We start from the raw sequence: 25,427 nt of genomic DNA, 5'->3' as shown, positions 1-25,427 counted from the left end.
CAATCGGATTGCAAGATCCTCCGAGAGGGTGTTAATTGTTGCGGCGCCATTTTATTTTTCTTGAATTCCCCAGGTGAATTCGTATTTCGTTAAACTAAAGTGGCCATACAACGTCAATCCTGCCATGACGATTGTCTTTAGCGCCAGATATCTCGTCAAGAGTCAGGTCAGTATATTTTGATAGCATTGCACAGGTACCCATAAACGTTTTCTTATTCACAGGATGGAAAAATTGCGCAGAAGGAACAGGATAGACGGAAAAGCTGACACAGACAAAATTTTTTGCCGGAAAATATTTCTAGGCTTTCTCAGCATGCAGCCATGATCTAAGTGGTGAACAGCCCTGATTTTTCTCATTTCCTTGTTTTTATATGTGTGATTCCGCTGTTTGGAAAACTATCCTGGGCGCCTGTACACATCTTTAAAATTAGTGCATAAACAAATGTGCCTGCTACCAATATTTGCGTTTGTAAAAAGCTATGCTGCGGTGTCACAGTACAGTCACTGCAAAGCACGCGTTTCAAAGCTGACGTGAAATAATCACAGCTTTGTGAAAAACAACAGCAAAATAAGTTGGAAGGAACGAAATGGTGACCCCATCTTTGTTTCCTGTGGCCGATTTACGTATTTCGCTTTCTTTTTTCTGTGTCCTTCCATACAGAATTCCTGTTACCATTTCTTACTGCTTTCCTGCTTTTTATTGCTTTCTTCGCCTCTACATTTTTGTGTTCACTTTACAATTCTCTTTCTTTCTTTCTTTCTTTCTTTCTTTCTTTCTTTCTTTCTTTCTTTCTTTCTTTCTTTCTTTCTTTCTTTCTTTCTTTCTTTCTTTCTTTCTTTCTTTCTTTCTTTCTTTCTTTCTTTCTTTCTTTAATATTTGCTGCCTTCTTTAAACATTTAGATATGTTGATTTACAGTGTTTCGAATACATACAAAAATACGCCCTGTTTTCCAAGAGCAATCCTTTGCTTATTTTGGGATTGATACCGGGTTTTTCAGACACCAGTGTTGGACTTCTTCAAGAACAAAGTAAATGACATCACTGTGAAGAGTGCAAGAGAAGGCTTTTTTCATATTGGACAAATATATCGGCCGCTGGTGAATGTCTCTGCTGTGCTATTTCTTGCCACGTAAGTAATATAAGTTTCATAGCGAAAAAGTAAGATACGCGATAGAAGCTCCTGTACACGACTGTAAGCCATGGTGTTTCTTTTCAGACCTGACAAGAATGCCACAGAGCATAACAACGTCTTTCACAGTATGTATAACAATTTTAACGTTAGATGGCAAAGGTCGTTTGTAGGCAGTACTGAGGTCTAATGTATTTTTAATACCTATATCATCTAAATGAGTAGCCGATAGCTTCTGTCTATTACATAGTACCCAGCCTCCGTCTGCGGATAAGTTAAAGCTCACCTCTATTTCATTACTTGTAGGCTCTTCATTTAAGGATAGGTAGAGATAGACAAAGATATGCAAAGTGGAAAGCGATGGCCGCGCTTCTGGTGGCAGGACTGCTAGACAGGCCCGGGTGCGGAGCTGCCGTGCCGGCTGCTTGCCCTGTGTTCATACTCTTCGCAAACTCACAATTCGACAGCGTATGCAGCGTGATATAAGCGGCATCAGCTGTGAAGGCACTGCCACAAACTTCGAGACATCTCCGGTAATAATTTTCCGCAGCGAAAGTGCCTAAATGCAAAATCAAAGCAGGTAAGATAACGTATTTACGTGTCCCCATCTTGGTCGGGATACATGACAGAGAGCACACTGAAATAACTAATTTCGAATTCAAGTTGTTAGTTTTCATATGCAAGTATTTGAAGGGATCGACGGGTCAAAAATTACAATGCTAAAGCTTCGCCTTAACGGTAGACGCGATGTTGTGCGCGCTCATTGGCTCGCTAGCTGCTACTCTGATGCTACGTGGTGATGCTCTGATCCTAGCGACGCACTTATTGTCTACATTAGGCTCGCTTCATTCCCTAGTCACCAATCACTACTTACTAATCAATCAGTCAACCAATCTTACTATCAACCACACCAAGTCATACAACCAGCACTACGTATATGATTAGACTCCTTACAAAGCATCTATCATTTTTCCTACATCCCTTTCGATTTGATTAAGACGCGCAGTTTGATGATGATGCACTGGAAGGAAGAGGCGCCATCTGCCTTGGCAAACACGCAGCAAGTTTGTAGTTCGGGCGGCTGCTGCATCGAATGACGGCACAACTAAAATGTATTCGCGAGAAGAAATTGAACTTGTCCTTGAAAGCTCCCTTTCAAAGCGGGCTACAACGATGGCTTTTAGGCACCATGAGAGCAGTGCGCTTCGCGTAATAATGAATTTTTTAACGGTCGCTACGAATCACGTTTAGGTATAGACATGCAAATCGGTAGCTTCCCGCAAAGTGTCGTTAATAGTTCACTTGTAGTATAATAGTAGAATGCTGGAGAGATATGTGGAGCCTAATTGTACAGTTATTTCAAAAGCCTTCCGTGCAAAGTAAACATAGAAAAATAGGAGTGAGATGCAGCGCGCAGTGCACGAACCAATTGTGCCCTGTAGCCGTGACACCTGCATTTGATGCCGATACTGAAAAACCCGGTGGAAAAGAGCGCGTAAACAAGGAGGACCAAATAGAACGACGATGAAAAGCAAATTTCGCCAGGTCAAAATTGCTACAAGGTCAGGCGCACATCTGCGCAAACAACTGTGTTATTGACTTTGTTGTTGTTTGCGTGCATGTGCAGCCGACTCTGCTGTCGCAATTTTCATGAGTGAAATGATTATGAAAGCTTCCACAACCATGCCCCAGCTGTCTCACAAAGTTACGCTTCTTAATTTTGACGTCATGTATGGTGCTTGTGGAAAGTTGTTTTACTAAATGCTTGTAAGTGTGTTCCACGGCACCGATCCTGTACGAAGCGCAGAAATTACTGAAGGCGATGAGCCTGCCACAACGCTTTTCATTCATTTACGATTGCGCATGGTTTGAAACGCGCCGTCAGCGCCAATGCATCTTGTATGCCGAAACGCCCAGTGCAGAGGCTGTTACTTGTTAATAACTGGTTCACAGGAAAGGAAATATGCAATATCTGTCACACTTGTTCTGTAGACACCTGAACCACGCCGTAAGGGAAGGAAGGAAGATGGAAGTGAAAGTAGAAAGAGAGGAAGAGGAGCCGTAGTAATCTCGACCACCTGGGGATCTTTAACTCGCGCTGACATCGCACAGCACACGGACGCCACTTCGTTTCGCCTCCATCAAAGTCTGAGTGTATAAGAAGTAAAACAATCAAACGATGTTTTGCATCTGGGAGCTGTCTGAAGCCCTATATATACTGAAATCAGCAACGTTTCAATGAAAAAAGCAGTCTTTAATAAATATAAGGCTGGCTTTGTTTGTGGCTTTTAACGTCCCAAAGCGACTCAGGCTCAGGAGGGCTCCGGTAATTAAACCCTCCTGGAGTTCTTTAATGTACACTGACATCGCACAGCACACGGGCATCTTGCTCCTCACCTCCATCGAAATGCGGCCGCCGCGGCCAGGATTCGATCCCTTAGACTTGGTCACAGCACTCGAGCGCCCTAACGTCTGCACCACCATGGCGGATTTCTTAATTTAAGTTATATGCATGAAATATTCTGATAAATCCGGGCATAATACAGTACGTTTGTTAGGATATGGGCAAGATATTACAATTCTGGACTAGGTGTGCAGTTCGGTTATGTGGGAGAGAGAGGCGCCTTTATATTTCCATTCTTCTAACAAGGTGACAATTGGGGCTCACAGCTATACGCGGTAAATTCTTCACAAAAACTTACCTTCTTAAGAACGGAATAATAAGAGTAGCAACTTGGTTCAAAACATTGAGGAGATGAAAACAAGATTACAGGGTCTTCAGAAGTATTTGCCGAGATAGGGAACATAGTTGACACCTTGCGAATCAAGGGCGAACACTCCCAGTGCGGACGCCAGATTGCGTTGTTTGCTAGCAAACATGTGTTTTCGCGCGCGTGTACGACTGTAATCCCTGCCGACTACTCCTTGTTTCCTGGTGTGAGTGTGGTCCTTTTTACTCGTTTGCATATCACACCAAAAAATGTAAGCGCACTATTATCCTAAGATGCACTTAAGGTAGAATGTTTTCACATTGAGTATGCCATGTTGATAACATATTTCTTCCCCCTCGGTCGGCATTGCATGTTCTTACAGGCACGGCATCTCTAACGCACGGACGATGGTGTTAGGTGCCGTGTCATAGCGAAACCAAGGGATTGCTGCCATCTATACAATTGTATATAGGCGCCTAGCGAATGCGTATTCCCGTTAGCTACGCTTAGGACCTGGCAGTTATAGAGACACAAATATGCTTGAAAGCTGCTGCAGACCACAGTGCAATTTGACTGGCCATTTTGTGTTCTTAGCATAAATGAAGATGAAGTTAGTGGTGTATTTATTGCACTGTGTTATTCGGTTTTGGAGGGCACATCTAAGGCGTTTATGTATCCTTTGTGGTCGTTGTTAATTTTCAAGCTGATTTGCATCTGTCACATAGAAGCAGGAACAATACGCCGCAGATAATTGTGGCATCAGCTGGTAATTTAATCCATGTCCAGCTCGAATTTCGTGACAAATATTATATGGACATACTGGACATGGGCCTGCAGCACAGCATTTCCCATTATGTAACGCTGCTATTCGGCTGCAAGCTAGTGATCATTCGCGCACTAGCCTATCTTTTGCGGTAAGTAAAAATGAAGTAGTCAGCCCACGCAATTAGATATAATAACACCGAATATAGCACGCGCTTAACCACTTCCCTGCTGTCATTGCGGTGCGATGATTACTTAGTGAGGAGGAATGGATCGGAATAACAGCATGCATACGAAAACAATAATTTCTCTCGCTGCACAAAACAAATCAGGAATGTTTTATTTCCCCATCGTACCTTTTAAATAATCCTGAAATTACCTTTTGTGGCCGGCGCACTAACTTTTTTCGTAATTACTGTGCAAAAGAAAGGCTTTCTTCAAAGCTCCTTGTGAACGGTCAGGGTATATGTAATGAGCATTACGAACCAATTGCCTGAAACAGATCCTTGAGAAGGTAAGGCAGAATTCCTGCACAGATACACTGAATATATAGCCGCACTCGTGCCGAGACATTCCAATGTTTTCCTCGGCGACAAATGTTGCGTCACTGCAAAATAGCTTTAAAATTTCGGCGAATGTATAATACTCCTATCACATGGGGAAAGTTATTGTTGCTTTCCAAGAGCTATATTCGCCTTCAGTTCAAAGAAAGCAAAATGAAGGCATGTGGAGCCATTCGATCAGCATCACACAATTAACCTCACTGACAACAGCTACAAAAGCATTCTCCTCACAGTTAATTCAGCACCTTCACCCCGCTCAGCTTAACAGATTTCCGCAGCTGTTCTAGAAGACTGCTGTGCAGTCGTGGGTTATTGTGCTCTTGAGGAATAGTTGGGAGCAGGGGGTAGAGTCATCTAGACAATACTGACATGCATTGACCATCACTGGTACATGTTCCGGGCAGTACGTCATTAGCGCGGCATTTAATTATTTTAATAATCAGTCCATGAAAGCAAGCAAACCAGGCAGCCGCTTCATTGCTGCGACGGGGGCGTGTGGGAAATAAATACGTGCGCATGTTTTGCGAAGGAAATACGTGACGTAGAACACAGGCGCCGCAGATAGGTATATTAATGTAGAGGGCGATAGAAAGCGTTTGCCTAAGTACTTTGATTCCCATTATAGCACTGATAATAACGTGCATCCACAGTGAAATTTCACGATGAAAATTGTACTCGACGGAAGAGGTGGAAAAGTTACACAACAGTCCTTAGGTCTGATCGAAGGCGGAAATTTCAAAATCACATTTGCAGGGCAGACTTTATTAACTGCTTAAACATTGTAAATGCTAATATAATGACCACTATCTCCTTATCGGCATCATTATCAATTAAATGCATCGTCATTGTCATAGCGATGATCGTTCTTATTCTCGACGAGGAGAATAACCATCTGTTTCTCAAGAGTCCGGCGTGTAGTAGTGGTTTGCGCGTTCGGCTGGGGATCGAAAGGGTAGTGAATTAATTCTTGGTGGAGACAGAATTTTATGTAAGTACCAATATTGTAGACACTTTCGCATATACTTTATGCGCACATAATGTGATGACGTCCCGCATGAGCCAAGAAAGGTTTACGTCCTAAGAATTAGGATCTCCAAAAATGCAAGCTTGGCGAATAACGATATCAGGCCCATGGGCGTGAGAAAAGCCAACCGCATGCGCAGTGCAAAACACTACTTATACACCTGCTCGCACGTTCCTTATTTTCCAGCAATCCGCGCTTCTTTCACGACGAACGTTGTGATTATAAAAGCTGTTCGAGCTGAAAAAGTATCGTAATTGGTATAGCACTTCTATCACCGAGGGCACGTTTCAGTCGGCCGTAAACCATTCGTGAACCTGGAAGAAAACTACAGCCGCAAGCATCTTTGCGAGCGCCGTCGACTGGCAATCTACATTAGCGGACTGACGGTGCCGCTGCTTCTAGTCGATTTCGTGCAGGTGTTGCTCTCTGCCATAGGCTGCCATAGCGACCCACAATATCCAAAGCCGTGGATAGCTTCGTTAGCTCCAAGGCTTTGTCTAGATGCGGCTTTAGTAAATCATTCGAATGGTTAGTTGGTGCATGTTCGTCTTTTGTAGCGCACCTGCTTATTCAAAGGTGTGGCTTAGAGCCCTGAAAGACCTGGTAGTGCGTTTTGTGTTAAGAATTTTAAGACAGAGACTGCAAATATAGGAGAGATAAGCGGCGTGCGCGTGGCGTTGACGTCATTTTAGAAGACAGCGAGCACTGCATTATTCTTATTTAGTGACATAGAGATGTGGGGAAAGTAAAGACAGTCTATCGCCTCTGAAAAAGATACCAATCCGCAATTTTAGGGATAACAAAAATGGGCTTTTGAAAACAGATTTTCGTGCCGGGATGAATGCATATTCCGAAATACTGCCACCTTCGCTTATCACTCTTCGCGCCAGAATACTGCTGGGTAATTTCCATTCTATCTTCTCTTTGGAATTAGTACCTTTTAACACTGCTTCCCGGAGCAGTCCCCTTCCTTACTTATGCCCGTGATACCATCACTCGAGTCGATGCTGCTCGCCAGATTGCTCGTCAGAAGCTATTCGCCTCCCAAGAATATCAAAAACGCCGCTACGGCGCTCACCACGGTAATTTTCACTATCCTCTCGCATCTCTCATCTTAATCTGGCTCCCGTCCCGCAGTATGGGGTTGGGTGGAAAACTTTAGCCGCGCCACACAGGTCATTATCGTGTATTATGGCCAGTGACCGACGTAACCTATATGAGATTACGCCACTCCACCCAAATTCTTCGTCCGCTACATCCATTTTCTAAATAGTGCATGTGGCCTGTCTTAAAGCGTAGTATTTCTGCTACACATCGCACGCCTAACACGCACCAGGACGTTGATTTTGCCAAGGGAGATGGTATTACTGGGGAACGCGTGAACGACGAAGTGGCGTACTCTTGAAGACGATGAAGCGGACGATGTGGATGCCGAGCCGCCATTGAAGTTTCTGCGCCATGTTCCGTCTATTTTAGCGCAGGTCTCAATAAATACTTCCCCGTAACAAGCCCACCGTGAAGATTGACGAAATTTTGACCTTTCTCGGACTTCAAGTTCACATCACCTATTACTGGGTTCGCTCGAGTGAACACTTGCTAGTAGTGGGCATTTTAGCCTTTAGTTTTGAGCCTGCCTAGCTTTAAGTTATGTTTACTTTCACAAAATCTGAAGGTGGTCGCTGATGAAGTGGTGAATGTCAAGTAAATTCTTAGTGTCATAATATCCACAGGAGAATGACGGCCGCAGCCAGCCCTGAAAAGAGAAGCAAAGCCCAGTGACGAAGACCTCTGCCCTTCATACCGAGGCTTCTATTACCACTTGCAAGAGTGACCATCGGTTTCAGAAGCAAAAGCAGCGGTCTCTAAAATAATTAAGACCACTATGACAGCTTTTTCATATGTAGGTCGTTCGTTCTTTTCTCGGATAAACCCGTCATTCTGGCAGTCCGCAGAACATGCTGAGAAAAGTTCGCGACGTAACAATCCTTCAGACCCCCTTTCTTTGCAGTTATGTAGGTGTCTCAATCTCCCCGTCCTAGAGCTACTCAGATGATCACCCCTTTAAGCTTTTGCGACGCCTGAGACCACCAACCACTCTACCTCCTCTTAACCTTTTACTGTTATCAAGGCATAAGCCTTTAATGGCTTATGCTGTCGTGGGCAAAATGTGTCTCGCTTTCGCGGCAGCTCTGTTGGCCGAGGCGGGATAGCGTCATAGAAGTCTCGACCAATGACAGAGCACCCCCACAGTATGCGCGAATGCGTGCCTTATATGGCCACATGTCATTCAATGATCAGTTACTAATGACTAATTATTGAACCAATAATTTAGGTGATTAATTAATTAACAAAATAATAATAAAATAATTGCCTAAATAATTAATTATTAATTAGGGCCAGTTGCGTACAGAATTCGGCATTTAGGCTTTCGCCTTTCACTTCTTTAGTCGCTAAAGTCCCTCGTAATGTTTGGTTCCGGTGCCGTGCGACAGCGTGAATCTGTCATCTAGAGCGCTACCGACAATACTATTTGGAGGATTGGCTGGCATGTTATGAGCCGGTAAGCGTCACTATGAAACAGTACGATGCCGTGAAAATTACTAACATCGTTTTCTTGAGCAATATTGCTACTCTAGACTTACGAATCAGACATTTGGAGCTGAGCGGCGCTCCAAATGAACTTAACCGTTTTCTTTGATTGTCTAGCTGAGTGCCAGCTGCTCGCCGAACAGCGCTTATGAAGTCGGGCACAAGTCGTCGGCGAAAACTTCACCAGCTGCACAGAAGATGTGGGGGACCTCAGCAAACTCAGAAATTCCTCTATGAACGAGGCAGACAACGTCTGGAAAATTATGCAAGGCATTCGAAATCACGCCTTTCAGATGCTCGTCACCAAGAACCATGAGCTTGTTTCTGTCGTCTTGACAGGCGCCGTCGGCGCTTGTCAAAGCTTTGACGAATTGCAGAAAGAAGGTCTCTGAACACTGCGTACTGTCTTCCAAGACTCCACACTTTCCAGCTCGGTACTTACTGCCGATGTTGCGTTGGAAACACAATCACTTCATAGAAGATTCACATTTGTCCGCGAAGACGTCTGCCGCCAGCCATCATTGCGCACTCCTCCACCTACGTCTACGCTGGAACATACTCCCAATTTCCAGGATGTTGCACAGAAAGAGGTTGATGAGATTTTGCCACCTATCACAGAGAAGTCGCTAAACGCTGCTCTTTTTACGCATGCTGTCGCCGCTGATAAGCCGCTTGTCCACGCTGCCTAGTGAACGCCCCACCATCCTTTTCAGCCCTAGCACCCTCCTCCCCACATTCATAAAAATGCATTACAGGCATGTTAATGCTTCTAACTCATACACCTCCTTTATGACGTTATCTGCCTCAAACCATAACCTGGGAATTAGTGTAGTGAGGCTCACGAGAATCACTGAACTAGTGAGGGACAAGACAATGTGTATATAGTTGTCTAGAGGGCTGCTAAGGAGAGAGAATGCTGAGGTATCTAAAGTACACCTTGTGATATTTCTTTGCAGGAGCTACACACGTCGGAGGTATTTGCAGTGAGTATTTCGTGACGGCCGTCTCCGGAAGAAAGGCCAATGTTGCAAGTGCGAGAGATGCAGCGCGAGAGCTCGGAAGATTGTAAGTATGCTAAGGCCGTCTAAAGGGCAACGAACTTCTATATTTTGTTTTATATAATGATGAGACGATCAGTATCTAGCCTCTCTGGACTGTAACATGCTGTGAGGTTATTAGGAAAACAAACGGTCTTTTACCTAGAAATGTGGCGCAATGTACACAAACACGTGAATAGAAACACAACACAGGCGCACACTAACAACTATATTATGAAACTGAACACGCACTTCCTCTTCAACACTAAGCCACAACTTGCTCTTCTACACCCAAGTACATCTCGCTCGCACACCTCTTCCTTGGCAATCAGATGTTTAGCTAATAATAAACGTTAACAGCACAATCATTCTAGTCCATCACTCACATCGTCCAAGCATGACAGTCACACATTCCACCACATAGACACACACTAGAAAAAAAACCACACATTTGCAGATGCCACAATAACGTTCACGTTCACTCCTTCTCTTTATGTCGGTCAATGTTCCGAAACGTGCTCTTTAAGACAAGTTCATCTAAAAGCACCTCTAATAAACACAAATTTCTCCATGTACTGAGGACGATCATTCAAGAAAGGAAATTTTCTCCCTTCCCTTACGGCACAGTTTAGGTGTCCACAAAACAAGTGTGACAGATGCTGCACCTTTTCTTTCTTGTGAATCAATTATTATTATTATTATATTATAATTAAAGATATGGAAATAACTCGCGGATTGAAAAAGGCGGTGTTACAGGGATTACCGTGGCTACTCATAAAGCTTTCGCTCGTATTACTAGGTTAAAGCAATGCTTAAACCCTCTCAATATTTAGTCTTGAAGATAACTAGTTCACTATATAATCTTGAGCAGCTATCTTCGAGAGGCCTTTAGCGTAGTAAAGCGGTAGAGACACATCCGCAGATCATATAAGACGGGAGGCTGGCTTCTTTACCTTGTCACAAACGGCTGCTTTCGCGAGTCGCGCGCGAACTCCCTCAAACGGTGTGGCTCACTCTGAATCACGTGACGGCACCTGCGGCAACTCATTGGCTCTCTGTCGCTGCTGCTCTCTTCCGGCGCGTGTTAGGCGTGAGCCCTTGTTTTTTTTTTCTTTTTCTTTTTCTTTTTTTTTTTTTTTTTTTCAGTTTCGCCAGAACCCGGCGTTTCCGCGAAAACGCCCCCTACGGCGGCGGAAAAAATGCTCCACTGCCGTCCACTGCGGCGAATCAGCCGGAAAAACGCACCATGCGGGCTACGCTTTACAATATAAGCTGGTTTAATATCAAAACGCGGTGCTACCTTCCGTCGACAAGTTTGACTCCAGCACAACGGCTTCCCTAAACACACGGTGGTCTATATGAGTGCATCTGTGCTCATACTTGCGTAAAACAATAATAGACTAATACATTTGTAAACTAATGTTTCTGTAACACAAAAAGTTTACTTTGTATTTTGTCTTGCAACCGCATTTTTGTTTTACGTTATCTATCAACTTTTCACAATCTACAAATACAATGCGTCCTAATTTGTTTGTGCCATCGCGGAACAGTTACTTTTTGTGATATGTTTTTGTGAAGGTAATACAATGTAATGCCTGATTTGTTGTTTTGTGCTATCGTTCGTGTGACACAGTTTTGTAATTTTAGAAAAGATTCTCGTTATATATTTTGTAAAATAAGGGCCTTTATTTTAACCTATGCAAAAGCATCAGTTCGAACTTCACGCAGAGAGAGACCTCAACAGGTACCAATTGCCTCTAGCTTCTGTCCTTGCATTAGGCGTTGTTTTTTACGCTCTCAAAATAAAAAAAAGTCATAGATAAAAAGAAAAAGCATGTATAAACTAACGCACAAGTTGTTGAAGAAAGGGGAAAGAAAAGTGAAGACTAGAAAAATATTATTTAACAATATCTTCATTTGTGTTGGAATGACACTACCAGTTTTTGGTTTTCGTGTGAGAGTCAAGACCTGACCGCTTTTATTATTATCTCCAGGGTGAAATGAATCTCTATTTGATTAAGTTCGTTTCTTCTAGCGTGAAGCTGCTGCTTGAAACTCAATCTCGAAGACGCTCAATTATTGCAAACAGAGATTAGTTTACCTGAAATACCTCCAGGTGCCTAATGCTCTAAGACAAGCACGGGGAGTGATGGATATATGCATAAAAATATTCTGAGACTTTTCTAACGCTGCCTATAACAGACCAAACGCTTGAAAAATGAGACTCACAGCTTCACGTCTAGCAGGCGGTCTTTTCAGAAGCATCCACTTGCCTCAACTTGTCACCCAATATAATCGAATACATAGGCTTCAAGATAATAATGAAGCTATATAACACTCTGGTAAGCATTGTTGGTAGATGTGTTTCAAGCGATAATGCCCAACAAGAACCCGAACCACTGCTTTGTGTAAAGTGAATTATCACATGTGCGGCGAATTGGTAAAGAACAAATACATAAAGCACTCGGTAGGTGTTTTCGTTCCCTGTTTTTTTTACCTGTTCTCATTGTTTAGTCGTGCAAGTTTTCAGAATTAACGAACGCATCTTACCAACAAGCCCCCCCCCCCCCCCCCAAAAAAAAAAAGACAAACAAACAAAAAAACAACAACAAAAAACAAGTTTCAGAGGACTGGATTGAAAAAAAAAATATGATCACCTCTATGTTAGTATCACTCCCCACTAGGTTCCCATTGTGGGAAGCCAAAGTCACTGGGTTCCAGCAGTTTATCGCTAGCTTTTACACATTTGTCAAGCGTCACTCGCGCGACTTCATGCGTTATCTCTTAATCTCATGTACTACATAAGGACCTAATTTCTCAGTAATTTTTGGTCATGAAAGTTTTCTCATTTCCTTTTATTGAACATCAAGGCTCGGAGCCGTGGATGACGGAGATGGACCACCGCCGAGAGAAGTTTTACCAGGCCACAACGGCGCCCTAACATGCTCATTCGACGACGGCTACCTCCTAGGCCTTCAAGGTGGACACAACGCCGGAAAAGAGCAGCTTTTCTCCGAGTGCGGGGCTCCCCAAATGTACAGGGGTTTGGAGTAAGTCATCGCATATGCTATTCGTATGAGCTTTCAGACTTCTATAACGACTGTGCCAGGATGAAGTTTTCCCTGTGTATAGTTTTGTAAACCCATATAAAAAATAGCAAAACAGGAGTATAATGTGTAATGGTAACCTGGCAAAAAATGCGACTAAAGGGACCATTACGCAGATGCAAAGTTTAGGTCACCAGTTAGTAAATTAAGTTCTTATACAATTCTCGCCGATTATTTTCTCCATTCCCCGTCCGCACCCGGCGTACGAAGACAAATATGTCGGGACATATCACGTGTACCGTAGGGTATGCAGCAGGAGACGAACAAGAAAGGAGAGAGTCTTCCTCGATGCAACGGTCTTCATATGAAGCACCGGAGCAGACAGTGAATTTCGTGCTTAAAAAAAAAGGGCGCTGCTGCGGAAGCGATAGAGCGGTACATTTGAAGGGCACTGCCCAATATAAATAAAACCTATTCGCAGGTCTAATACACGTGGTAGCTAAGCCTCGCAAACAGCAGTGCACGTAAAGCCGAAAATAAAGCGCGTGGTAGCTTGTACTCGTGTCGCGAATCATGAGCGGGAGGCAAGACCACGGAAGTATGACCAAGCCAAGGGCAGCAATATGACCACATAATTATTTTTAAATACAAATGCATTACGACAACGCAGAAGCAAGTGTAGAAAAACAGAATGTACGCAGCTCGCATTGATCGTCAGGATCACAAAAATAAATTACTTTTTTTCCTTCAATTTGTTTTTTTTAAACGATGCACTTTGAAAACATTTTCCAAGACATTGGAAAACTGATTTTATTTGAGAACAAAAGTTATGATTGCACATGTTCGTGGTATGCAACATAGAGTCATGAACACAGGGTATGTAGGATACCATCATATGCGTTTTCTTCAGAGTAGCCACTGCCGTATAAGAAAAAAAAAAATCCATCGATTCTTCAACCCTTCAATACAGAATTGTTTACATCGAAGGGAAATAAATAAAACCGTCATGTGTATATGTACGAATTCGGTAGATTTTTGTAACGTGAAGAGAAAGGTGACATTAAACACGACCATATAAAACCGTAACCGTATTTTTAGGGATACCCCACCTATGTGGCTCAGTGAACAGGCCGCTCGACTGCTCAACCCAAAAGGCAGTTTGGATGTCGGTAATGGCGGCCGCTTTTCGATCAAGTTGAAACATACTTTGGATTTTGTGTACTGTTTGGTGGTGGTTGTGCTTCTTATATCGTTCTATAAAACACAGCGGAAGTAAAACGATATTTGCCAGCGATTTATCTGCTATCGATAAAACTGAATCACCTGGACTAGTAGAAAGAGTTTGCAGGGACAGGAAGAGAAAATTACAGAGGTGAGCGAGAGGGAGAAAGGACAGGATAGGTATGTACTGCGTTACGTCAGTGTACATAAAGAACCCAGGTGGTGAACATTTTTGGAGACCTCCCAATACGGCGTCCCCCATAGCCTATGTCGCTTTAGGACTTCAAGCCCTATGCATTTAACCTAACCAAATTTTGTGTCAATGTGTAGAAAAACGAAGTGCCGATGTTAGAAAATTATTCCTTCCCATCCGTACGCGGGGTTGTGCCGGTCTGATTGTCAATGAACGTGACCTTTATAGGTTGTCCATCTAGGTAAATATCCAGTGCTCAGACTACAGTTTGCCCTTTACCTGCGATATATTTTCTGCCGTTATTGTGCTATTAACTTTTCTTTTTGCTTTCTCTGCAGCAATAGAGGACCCACCTGCTGGAACCATACGAAACATACATCTCAAGTGGCTGAAGTTCGTGCTGAATAAGAATTCGAGGCAACGATCAAATCTTTCTGAAGACAATGACTTTCTATTCCCTTTCCTCGTCATTTTTTGCGAAGAAAACGGGGTATCCGTCGAAGAGTTGGTGTAAATTATGAGGAAGAAAAAAATATCTTGTTATATTTAAACTCTCATTTGGAAGAAGCTAGGCAGTGCCATCTTTGGTTCAACCAACGACTGTGACAACAAGGTACTTCTGCTTCTCGATGGCTGAGACTACGCAATAATTTCTACGAACTCTCACTGCCCGTGTTCTAATTGCTAGCGTCACGCACCACCGCTGTATATCGTAGTTGTCATCTTCTTAATATTTCTTTCAGTTCTGGACTGAGAGTGCCGAACGCCTAGTGAAACAGTGCCACGTGATAAATGTACACATTCACGACCCTTCGAGCGGGTGCTCTACCAGCTATGCCCTTCCGCCACATATCCCGTGTGACCGATTCCTGCCATGAACTGCCTCCCGTAAAATTGGCTTTCGTTTCATCATCGGCATAACTACCTCCATTGGACGAAAAGAATGTCCGATACCTCCCGTGATTAAATCTTTCCTCCAAAAAATCTCCCCAACAAATGGCACGTTTTCCCCAGTGCTGCGCTTACTTTCTCTTCAAATTGCCTTTGCTGCATTAAAGGACTTTCCGGTATCTTTCAAAGCCTAAATGGCCTGCCCAGGTTATATCGTTAAGCATTTAATGCGTTGGAAATATCTGTCTCAACAGGAGTAAATATTGCAGCCATTTTGGCTAAGGTCGAATGTGAAGTATATGCATTAGCACGTCCCTTTTCATTTGGTTTCCGGCTCGATACTAGGGCTTCAAGGCCAGGCTTCAGGCAAAGATAGGTGAAATCAGTTACTTTAGACTTGAATGATGACCCGCCGGGATGGCCCAGTGGTTAGGACTCTTGACTGCTGTGCCCAAGGATGCGGAATCGAATCCCGGCCTTGGCTGCCACTTTCGCTGGAGGCGGAAAGCAAGGCGTCCATGTGCTGTGCGTTGTCATTGCGCGCTAAAGAACTCCAGGTGGTCGAAATTTCCAGAGTCCTCCACACGGCGTGTCTCATAGCCTGAGTCGCTCTAGAAAATTGAACTCCCCAAACCAAACCAAACATTTAATGTAGCCGACTATAAAATTTGGGACCCCCTAATGCCCTTTGAGTGGGTAACAAGATGGCATTGTGTTCTTAATTTGCTGCGCAGCGATGCTAGTTGATTAACACAACGACATGCATTGCACAACGCGACAGAGTGACAGCCAAACATGCGAGGGTTTGCCTGCGGAAATAACAGCCATCTCCTGCAGCGGTCAGTAAAACTGAGATACCTGGGCAGCCGCGTGTTAGAAATCAAGGCTCCACGCAGTTTGGCAATGCTTATGAATACGAAAGCCTTACGAGGTAATATTGTGTGCGCAAAACCTGCAATCAAAATCTATCGCCGGATGTGACCTAAGGAGCTGGTGATGTCTTATCAAGGCAATGAATAACGAGAATATAAGCGCACAAACTGGGCAGCTTCTCCACAACTTCGCCGGTAAATTGATGATCAGGGTCGCTAATAATAAGTCGTGGGGACCCACGTCAGATAACTATCGCCTGGAGCAGAAAAGAGAACAAATCATGCATCAGGTAGGGCTGCCATCTCCTAATAGCGAGTAAGGCATTCTATAGAAAGACTACCTTACTACCTTACGCAACAAAGTGCTCTTTGCCTTCGCAACGGTGGTCTAGAACAGTGCCGAATCCGACAAAGAAAATATCAAAGGTACGAGCACAAGCCAGGAAACTCTGCAGCTTTTTGACGGACTGGGTCACTTGGAAAGAGTGACCGCTTTATTCTTTGCGGGATCAAGTCGGATGCCGTCATCAACCACGAGGTGTCCGAGAACCAGCGCTTGACATCCTCCAAGGCGGCAGTTCTACTGATTTAGCGCCAGTAGTGCTTTGCGCATTTAGTCCAGCGCGAGAGCTAAACGGCCTTTGAGCTCGTTGAACGTCTTCGTGAAAATTACAATACTGTGCAAGCAGCACATACAGACGTCCCATTTCAATCGGTGAGGCGCTGTCCGTGAATCTCTCGAAGGCGGCTGGTGCATTGCAAAATCAGAATGGGATCACATTGAATTGGTAAAGATTATCAAGTGTAATAAAAGCAATTTTGTCTTGTTGGCTGCATGCGTATGAATTTGTCACTAGTCCGATTCCATGTTTACAGGAGAAATACAGGTGGAAGAAGAAATGCATTCGATGTGATCGTATACGTTATAGGGGTATGCTACCTTCCTATATAGTTATCGCATTTTGATGACAGTAATCAATGCAAAAGAACTACGTGTCGTTCTTCCTCTGGACAGGAATCAATGAGGCAACATCTTGAACAAATACCACGTGGTAACATTTCCTGCAATCGTTAACCACCTCCATTCAGCCGGTAACACTATGTCGGGCTTTTGTCGAAAGTGATGAAAGGGTCCAGTGGCGACCCTGTAAGGGACCGAGAAGAAGGAATTCAAAGGTGGGCCAATTGGTTCAGAAAAGTTAAACAAGGGCGCGCTTCTCTATAGAATGCCCAACAGGACATGGTGTACCTTTAGTGATAGTGAGTGAGAGGAAGCATCGCGCGAACTAATCACGATACAAACAGGTACCAGTCACTGTTTTTACTGCATCTGTAACGAAGACTACAGACATTACGGGCCAGCGCTTAGGACGCAAGTTTCAAGCCTTGGGACAGAACTACAAGTTAGGTGAACAACATCCGTGTCCAGAGCGCAGTGCGACCCTTTGGCAATAGATACCATGCAGGCTTGAGAAATCGCCACATTTTCCTTGACGCCAATGATGTGCACCGCTTAACACTTGCGTCAAACATGTTCAGTGTGGAGACGCGACAGGAAAGCTGTACGCAAACAGCCGAAGAAGAAGCCAAGAAGTTATTTCGGAAACCCAAAATACGCTCACACCACTACGTGAGTCTTTCCCCATTCCAGGGGTAGATAAATACTGCAGACAGGCTCTTACGCAAGTAGTTGGCAACTCCAGTGCTAGGTTCTGGTCTCTGCTAGCCTTATCGTAATAATGGCAATCTATATTTTCCACAGCAGGTTATGGATACTGATGGACCTCCTGACGATATCTCGCCAGTGGGTCCTTCAGAATCAGGGCCCACCTGGGGAACTCTATCCTGGATAAACTGAAGCTTCGGTTTTAAGTGTAGACACGATAATATTAAAAGACCTGAACGCTGCCATTTACCAGCGTATTCAAGAAGTCTATCTTCCGCATAACCGTTAAAAGCACCAAATGTGATAGGGTGCCCCTTAGGGCCTCCATAGCAACTAATCGGTTACGCGGGTACCAATGGCGACGCAGCTCAAACCAAGAATGAACAGCTAATAATTGCGCTCTAAAATGGCAGCAATCATGTGCTGCTTGGGAACATACACCTCGTACAAGAACGGCACTTGCAGACTATAGAACAGTTTCCCGAGCGAAAATGTTGGGAACTGTCCATCAGTGAAACATGAAACAGTCCCGCCCCACCCTTCCCGTTGTTTCTCCATCAGGCTCTCTGGTGCAGCTGCACATTGTTCTTTCCTGTGAAGACAGCGCTATAGTGGGACGCCTACGTTATTGGCAGGAGTGTCTTTAAATCTAATTTTCTCTTTGTTGATGCTTACTTCGCCAACCACTAAACCAAAAAACCTACGGATTTGTGTCAGCTTTATGGCACTGCTGGTTAAGCTAGAAAAAGGCTCAGCTTTTTTTTTACTGCCTCTTTTCCCTTTGGTTCAATAGAAAGCAGCATGGCAGTGTTATCATCGTATGATGTTACTTTTACTTATGAGTAAAGAAACGGAATTCATGATTGTTTTTGCCTTTCATCACCTTCAAACAAAATACCTCAAGGTGCATTTCAAAACGAAGAAAGGAGCTTTGTAGTGAAATAAAAAAACTGAATATTTAGTCACAATTTGAATTAGCTAATCTAATACTTTGTTTATGATGGGATTAGTAAATAAAGGTACGGAATTAGAGAGTTTGCTGTAAACGGAAAAGGCGAAGCGGAACTAAAATATAAAGAAACGTATGTGAGCATGAAGTTTGAGGTGAAGAGCATGAAAGTGATATGTTAAAAAGGAAGTGGAATGACGTTGCAAATTGGCTCACAAATTGGCGTTTGACAGTGAGGAAAGTGGGCAATGATGAAGGCCACGAAGCAGCTAGTGTTTCTGCAGAAAACCTTGGTCCATCATAACCAGCAGAGACGAAAATCTTGATTCGTGCGAATAACTTAGTTCCCCTGTGCTACCAATGGCGGTCCAAGGACGCAGTAAACAGCAGTGTTAGAAAATATAAATGGAAAAGAACAAGGCTTACTCAGTACGCAATTGTCACGCAGAAGATTTTTCTGCTGTATTCACACTCATTTCTGTTCGCAAATGCAGGCTCAAGGGAATATATTTTGATGAAGGTCCAAGTAGCATATCTGGTTTTGCAGCTAGGTGCTGGGGGCCTCACCTCTTGCTTTTTTTATTGCATTGATGATTCGATAGTTTTCAGCTAATTTTTTTTTTTTTTTTAGTTTAGCATGGTTAAAGCCGCAGGACTCTATTCTTGAGATGCCTTGATGCTTCTCTTGCCGTATACATAGTCATTAATATTTTGTTCCTTGACCACGTATTTTGGTTTCTAATTTTTTTCAACGCGTAATTAGTGCTAATGCTGTGTATCTTCCTGTACCCTATTCTCGTATTGTGTCTCATTTTCGAATACAGCTAAGAAATATTTTCAAGTTATAAGAGGAGTGAAAGTCGAGTCTTACCCGAAAGTTAAGAACCCCACTTATTTACTGCACTTGGTCTCGTGCAGCTGTATCATACAAAGAGTGCCTTAGTTTATAAATGTTACTCCCCTTGCGCGTGTAGTTACACTGATGATTAACGAAGTGGTTAGTGGTACACAGCATATAAAAATTGATTTGCAAACATTCCTTACACTGAGAAATTGTAAACTTTTCATTAACTGTTTCTTCTGGAGCGTGTAGGAGGGACGCCTTAATACACTGAAGCATTTCCAGTGATTTGGTGGAAAATATATATGAATGTTTATTGTGGGAGCTCGGCGTGTATTTTCTCTCTCAAGCTTTTCTTTCGTTTGTGTTATATTGTGCCAGTTTCGAGCTCTCCATCGCAGCTCTGAGTGTCTGACTCTACGTTGGAAAACATAATTCTGTCAAAAGAAAAATAAAATAATACCTTGTCTTTCGCCAAGAGGTGACATGAATCGTGCCCCAGACTGATTTGGAGCGATTGCTAATTGATTTTTTTTATGCTCCGTTTTAAAAGAACGCAATAAATATCGCAAGAGTATTTCTTTTAACCCGAAGTACGGGAAGCTTCCGTTTTAGCGGCGCATGTGACGTCATCTGAAATCCGCAGCTTCAAATGACGGAAATTTAACTGTGGCCTCCGCGATCAGCTTCGGTGCAACAGCGCACCGAACAGGTGCACCAAAGGGCGCCTTAGTTGCATCGGTGCAACTAAGGCACCCCTTGTAACTAAGGCATCAAAGAGTGCAACTAACCGGTGAAACTAAGGAACAAAAGAGTGCCTAATTAGTTGCACCGGTGCAACTAAGGCACTCTGTGCGTGAGAGAGCAGCCCCAGACCAAATGAAGTAAATAAGTGGGCTTCGTTCCATTCGGGTAAGACTCAACTTTCACTGTTCTTGTAACATAAAAATATTTCTTTACTGTATTGGAAAATGAGGCAAAATGCGAGAAAAGGGAAAGGGCACGGATTGTGCCACGCTCTGGCAGCCGCTCTCAAATGACGGTTTTTAACACTTCTTGAACGTAGTGTTAACGAGCGAAAGCACCCGTTGCGGTGACTCGGTGGTTAAGAGGTTCGGCTACTGAATCGGAGTACCCTGGCCCCAACCAGAGGCTTTTTAGCCTCTCCGCTGTTGTTTTTAGTGTATAAGCTACAGCCCAAACACGCAAGCAAACAACCGAACAAACAAGAACGATCGGAACGATTACTGGTCGATGGTGGAGAGCGCATGAGCGTTTGCACACAAAAAATGAGTTGGTTTTAGTGCAGGTTCTGAACAAAAACACAGGCTTGATTGCGGGATCGTCTTAGGTTATATTTCGAGTTCAGAACTCTGGATTAGGCATTAATTTGGGCACTGTTATAATACCTAAATTTTAGAGCGAGGACATGAGGGCTATTGCATTCTTTGAGTCTCAACACGATAAGTCTTTCTCCCCTGGAAAAGAAGCTGCTGTGGAGTATTCTGGAAGCCCGAGTGTATTTGCACTTATTTTCGCACAAGCAGCTAATCAGGAGTTACAAGGACTGAACACGCCATTACCCACCTAGCGCTTTCTTAGGCCACATAAAGACGGGAAAATGCTCTATCAGGGATGATGAATAGTATGCGACTTGTGTCATCGATAATGACGACACCTAGCTTCGTCGCCGTCTTCCCGTCACCCGTGCGAGAACCGAGTTCACATTGATTGCGCACGAGAGGCCCACTTTCGGGCACCAGTGCGAAATCTGAACGAACCTTATGAATAATGTTGCGTTGGAGAAAAATCGAAGGACTCTTTTGCGAACTTCAGCTCTTTAGGCGAATTGCTATGAAGGCGTAATTCAGTTCATCACTGCACAGGTAGGGTCAATCTGCGCGCATATAGTTAAGACACACGATGCTGAATCTGCATTCGTAAAAGTACATTTGGGAAAAATTTTTAACGGACAACAAGCAACTAATTGCCTCGTAGTTTACTATCCCAGCTCAAGGAAAAGGAAATACGCTGGGACCTACTGCACGCGTAACCTATTTAGCGCTTGTGAGCGGTAGACTGGAAAAAAATTATTTTGTCTCAGGATATAAGCTAGTCTTTCTGAACAAATTGGGTGTCCATTCGTTAATCATATTCAATGGTACGGCCTTCTTACTACGCCAACTGCAGCAAATTAGGCTGAAGTTTTGAAGTTGCTGCTTTGTTTCTAGTCTCAACTCTCTTTGGCTGTTTCGAGTAAGAAATCAACTAAATCGATTACTTTTGAGGTATAGTTTGCAAAGGGGGCATTATTATTCATCGATTTACTCAGTCACGCATAGTATGAAGACACATGTCAGCAGTTTTTAGGAATTTCCTTTGAAATGTCTGTTTTTTTTTTCTCTTTCGTAGAAAGTGCCAGTCTGAGAAGTTTTAGTCGCATGAAGACTTATTGCTAGGACACGACAGTCATCCTCGTGATTTATAGCGGCCGCGTAGACACTTGAATTGATCCGCATATATTTTCTCCCGTACACAAGCGTGCCACAAAGGAATACCGTGCTTAAATACACGCATTTCGGTCATTGGTGGCGGCAACACAGCCTTATTGCGGTGGCACTTTGCGTGTTTCGCAGCGCGAAGTAATTCTTCACGTGACGTATTCATTGCGGGCCCTCCAAAACATAGTGGGCACTCCTACTGACTTTCAGAATATAAGAGCTTTGCTACATCAATAGAACGAGGTACGACTGACTGCGACATCGGCAAGGAACGTTTTCTGCCGAATTACATAATCCGCAACAAAGGGTTCTTGAACAGAAACAGCTTAAACTTGCCTAATCAGCCACTTGTAACATTTCTCGCTCCGTTGGAATCTCATGCAACTGTGAACTTCATGGGGTCTTTTGCTGAAGAAAGATTTCGCTTTCTGGCCCGTGTTGCTCGAGTTTTTGGGTGTTTCTTCGTCTCACGATCTTGGAACGGCGGTTTCGAAGACTACGAAGCAGATTTCAGCATTGGGTACGCCGCGTATATAACTGGGGCGACGGTAGTTATTATCACGTTCGAATTCATCGTTGTGATGCACCGCTTCTTGTCACAGATGTCAAATGTTGTAAGCTTCTTCGACAGTCTGTACTATTTGCTCCATTTGATTGTTGCAGTCATAGTGATCGTGAATTTCTTCGTGCTCAACCTCAACACTCCCACGATTGTTGCAGCTCTCAAAGCCGTTAAGCGACTGGAAACTTCCATCGACTTCCGCCTCCAGGATGAAAAACGCTTCTGGTTCAAGCAGCGTATTAGGGTCGTCGTTTTAATCTTGGCCTCTGTAGGTTTATCGCTATGCCGCGGCTTTGATGTCAGGGAAGGGACCGAGGATCTTCCGGACACAATGGCCTCATTATTTATCGTGCTGTCTGCTCTCTGCACCCTAATATATGGAGTCATAAACGCCCTGGTTCTGCTTCTAGAGAAGTACTTCTGCGTGGTGCTGTCTCACTACGTCAGGTTTCAGGCGGAGACTGCTAAGCAAGTACTCTTGCGCAGCGACATGTCGGCAACACCAAGTGACGTGACGCGGTTGGTCCTAAAGCTCCGCTCAACCATCGCAGCCGTAACGAAGATTGTGTGGCAGGTGGACAAGTGCCTGCGCCTTGCCGTGGTCGTCAACTTTGGATGTTCCGCGATCGCTCTCTGCATTGTTGTGTACGCTGTGTTCGCAGCCGAAACTTCTTGGGGCAAGCTCTTTCTAACAGCGGTGTACGCTGCCTTCACCTGCATGCCCATTGTGGACGTGTCCTTTTCCGCGAGCGAGATTCGTTCGGAAGCAGCCAACCTAAAGGCACTTCTGGAATCGTCATCTCTGCTTGCTCTCCCTTCGAGAGTGTGCCGTCAGGTAAGGAAGGGCACTGAAAAGTTTCATTAAGTTGATTAAAGTATGTTAATAGAATATGGCCGCTATCCTAATTCATTTCCTGTTAAGCGCATGTCACTGGCGCAAAATAACAGCAGGTGCAGGCATTAAGGGAAACAGTTACATTCACTTAATGTGTAGCGACACGTCTGTCTAAAGCATGAATTCTTGTGCTTCAGTATACTTTTTTTAGTCTACAACCGTCGCGTTTCGTATGAGCTAAGTTATATGAAATCGAGTCGATGAAGATCCTACTCCTGTTGAGACCGGAAGTTATGGTAGAAAATGGTCTTAAATGCCTCAAGAATCAATTTTTCACCTTTTGGGGATCAATGTCAGGCATAAGGAACGCCGTTTTGCGAGGGACTGATTTTATTGTCGGTATGCTGCGGTTTGAGGGAGGCGAAATGGAGGGGCGTCCGTGTGCTGTGCGATGTCAGTGCATGTTGAAGGACCCAAGGCAGTCGAAATTAGTCCGTAGACATCCACTGTGGCTCCTCTCTCTCTTTCCACTTTCACTTCCACCTTCCTGCCTTCCATTAAGGTACAGGTTAAGTGTCCGCAGAAGGATATGTGACAGTAACTGCGTCTTTCCTTTCCTGTTAACCAATTTATTTTTGAGCTACCAAGCTGACGGTTTTTTTCGCATACGCGTTTTGAACGTAATGAGTATAATTTTAAGCTTCTTGGTACGTAAAGCCTTTTTAAACGTGAAAGGCTATCGGTTATATGAATTTTTCAGATGGAACTTTTTGCCTTGACAATCGACGAAGACCAACTATGCTTCACGGGGTCGGGGTTCTTCACCGTTGACAAGTCAGTGTTGACATCGGTGAGTGGATTGCGCCCAGAAACTCTGGCCAAAGGGAATGTTCAAGATGTTGTTTGTAAATGCAATTTTTATGTTTCATTTGTATCCGCAGCGCGAAAACAATCAGGAAAAAGTGGGCGATATCTCCAAGAGAGAGAGAGATAGAAAATAGGATAGAAAGGCAAGGATGTTAACCAGGCGACGTCCAGTAGGCCACCCTACACGTGGGGAGGAGGAACAAAGAGAGAGAAAAAAAGGAAAGGGAGCCAAGGAAAAGAGTATAATATATACAGATATCTATAGTAAAAGGGAGTATAGAGCATACAAATAAAATCTTGAACTCAACCCTGAGTCCTTCAAAAACTTAAGGAGCGCGTTCAGTAATTTCCTTTGTGATAAAGAAGTCATCCAAGTTTTCCAAATTTTTCCCGATTGTGTTTGTGCTGCTGATACAAATGAATTGCAACCAATTAGCCCGGCAGGTCCTGCTATTCAATTTTTACGCGTAGCGTGAATTTGCACCATATCAATCAATATGTCCGCAGTTTTTTTTTTCTTGTGAGGCTGGTTGTGTTTTGCCTTAAGGCTTCTGCTATTACGAAAAATGTCCGCACGTTTCAAAGCGACATGCTTTCTTGGTTCATTATTGGCGAGTGCAAAAAATGACTGCGGAAATCCGAAGCCAATCCAGTACAATCCACATAACAAGCCAAAAAAGACAAAAGAAAGAATGTGGTCTAGATTTCTTGGCTATAATGTAATTGCATAAAGACTGAGCAAGTTATTCATAGCCGGAATCTAAGTCATAGTCAAGGATTTAACCCAGAACCCATATAAAAAGTCAGCCCCAAATATAGTCATGATAAACTGGCTATAAAGTTTTAATGAAGATGCGTACGGACTTCCGACATTATTCATAGCCTCATTCAAACTCATATCAAACATAGCATTCCAGAATCCATTTAACAATCGAACTAGAGCCAACGCAAGACGCCCCTGTGTGTCTTCGCATTGCCGCTCATAAGGAGAAATAAGTGCAGCCCTTAAATTTTCGAATTTAAACCTCCTATTGTTTTAACATGTGCTATTCCCAGCTCCTTAGAGTACATTTGGAAACTGTCAATAGCGCCAGTGACCGCCTTCCTCTATTGCTCAGCGCACGAAATTAAGTCCGACCTCATTGCGAGGGCGTTCATGAACTCCC

General features: G+C 43.7%; 1 protein-coding gene across 1 annotated transcript; it reads left to right on the top strand.

Annotated features, from left to right (window-relative positions):
- The first annotated feature begins 1,200 nt into the window (after window positions 1-1,200).
- On the top strand, window positions 1,201-15,074 carry LOC146173377 (uncharacterized). The gene is made up of 4 exons (XM_084585186.1): window positions 1,201-1,258; window positions 9,736-9,844; window positions 12,687-12,866; window positions 14,616-15,074. Exons 1-4 carry the CDS (start codon window positions 1,201-1,203, stop codon window positions 14,683-14,685), a joined length of 417 nt encoding a protein of 138 aa, XP_084441312.1. The 3' UTR covers window positions 14,686-15,074.
- Window positions 15,075-25,427: the final 10,353 nt, after the last annotated feature.

This window comes from Amblyomma maculatum, chromosome 11 (genome assembly GCF_055883805.1).
Source record: "Amblyomma maculatum isolate TAMU_Amacu chromosome 11, ASM5588380v1, whole genome shotgun sequence".
Classification (NCBI taxonomy): domain Eukaryota; kingdom Metazoa; phylum Arthropoda; class Arachnida; order Ixodida; family Ixodidae; genus Amblyomma; species Amblyomma maculatum.
The sequence above is the reverse complement of the archived record's forward strand: the minus strand, read 5'-3'. Positions and strand labels throughout refer to the sequence as shown.

What these genes read in the sequence shown, in the direction of transcription:
- LOC146173377 (XM_084585186.1), top strand. Translation starts at nt 1,201, where the DNA reads ATGGTGTTTCTTTTCAGACCTGACAAGAATGCCACAGAGCATAACAAC. An exon ending in GCGCGAGAGCTCGGAAGATT is followed by an intron (nt 9,845 to 12,686) that starts GTAAGTATGCTA and finishes TTGAACATCAAG; the next exon opens with GCTCGGAGCCGTGGATGACG. An exon ending in CAAATGTACAGGGGTTTGGA is followed by an intron (nt 12,867 to 14,615) that starts GTAAGTCATCGC and finishes CTTTCTCTGCAG; the next exon opens with CAATAGAGGACCCACCTGCT.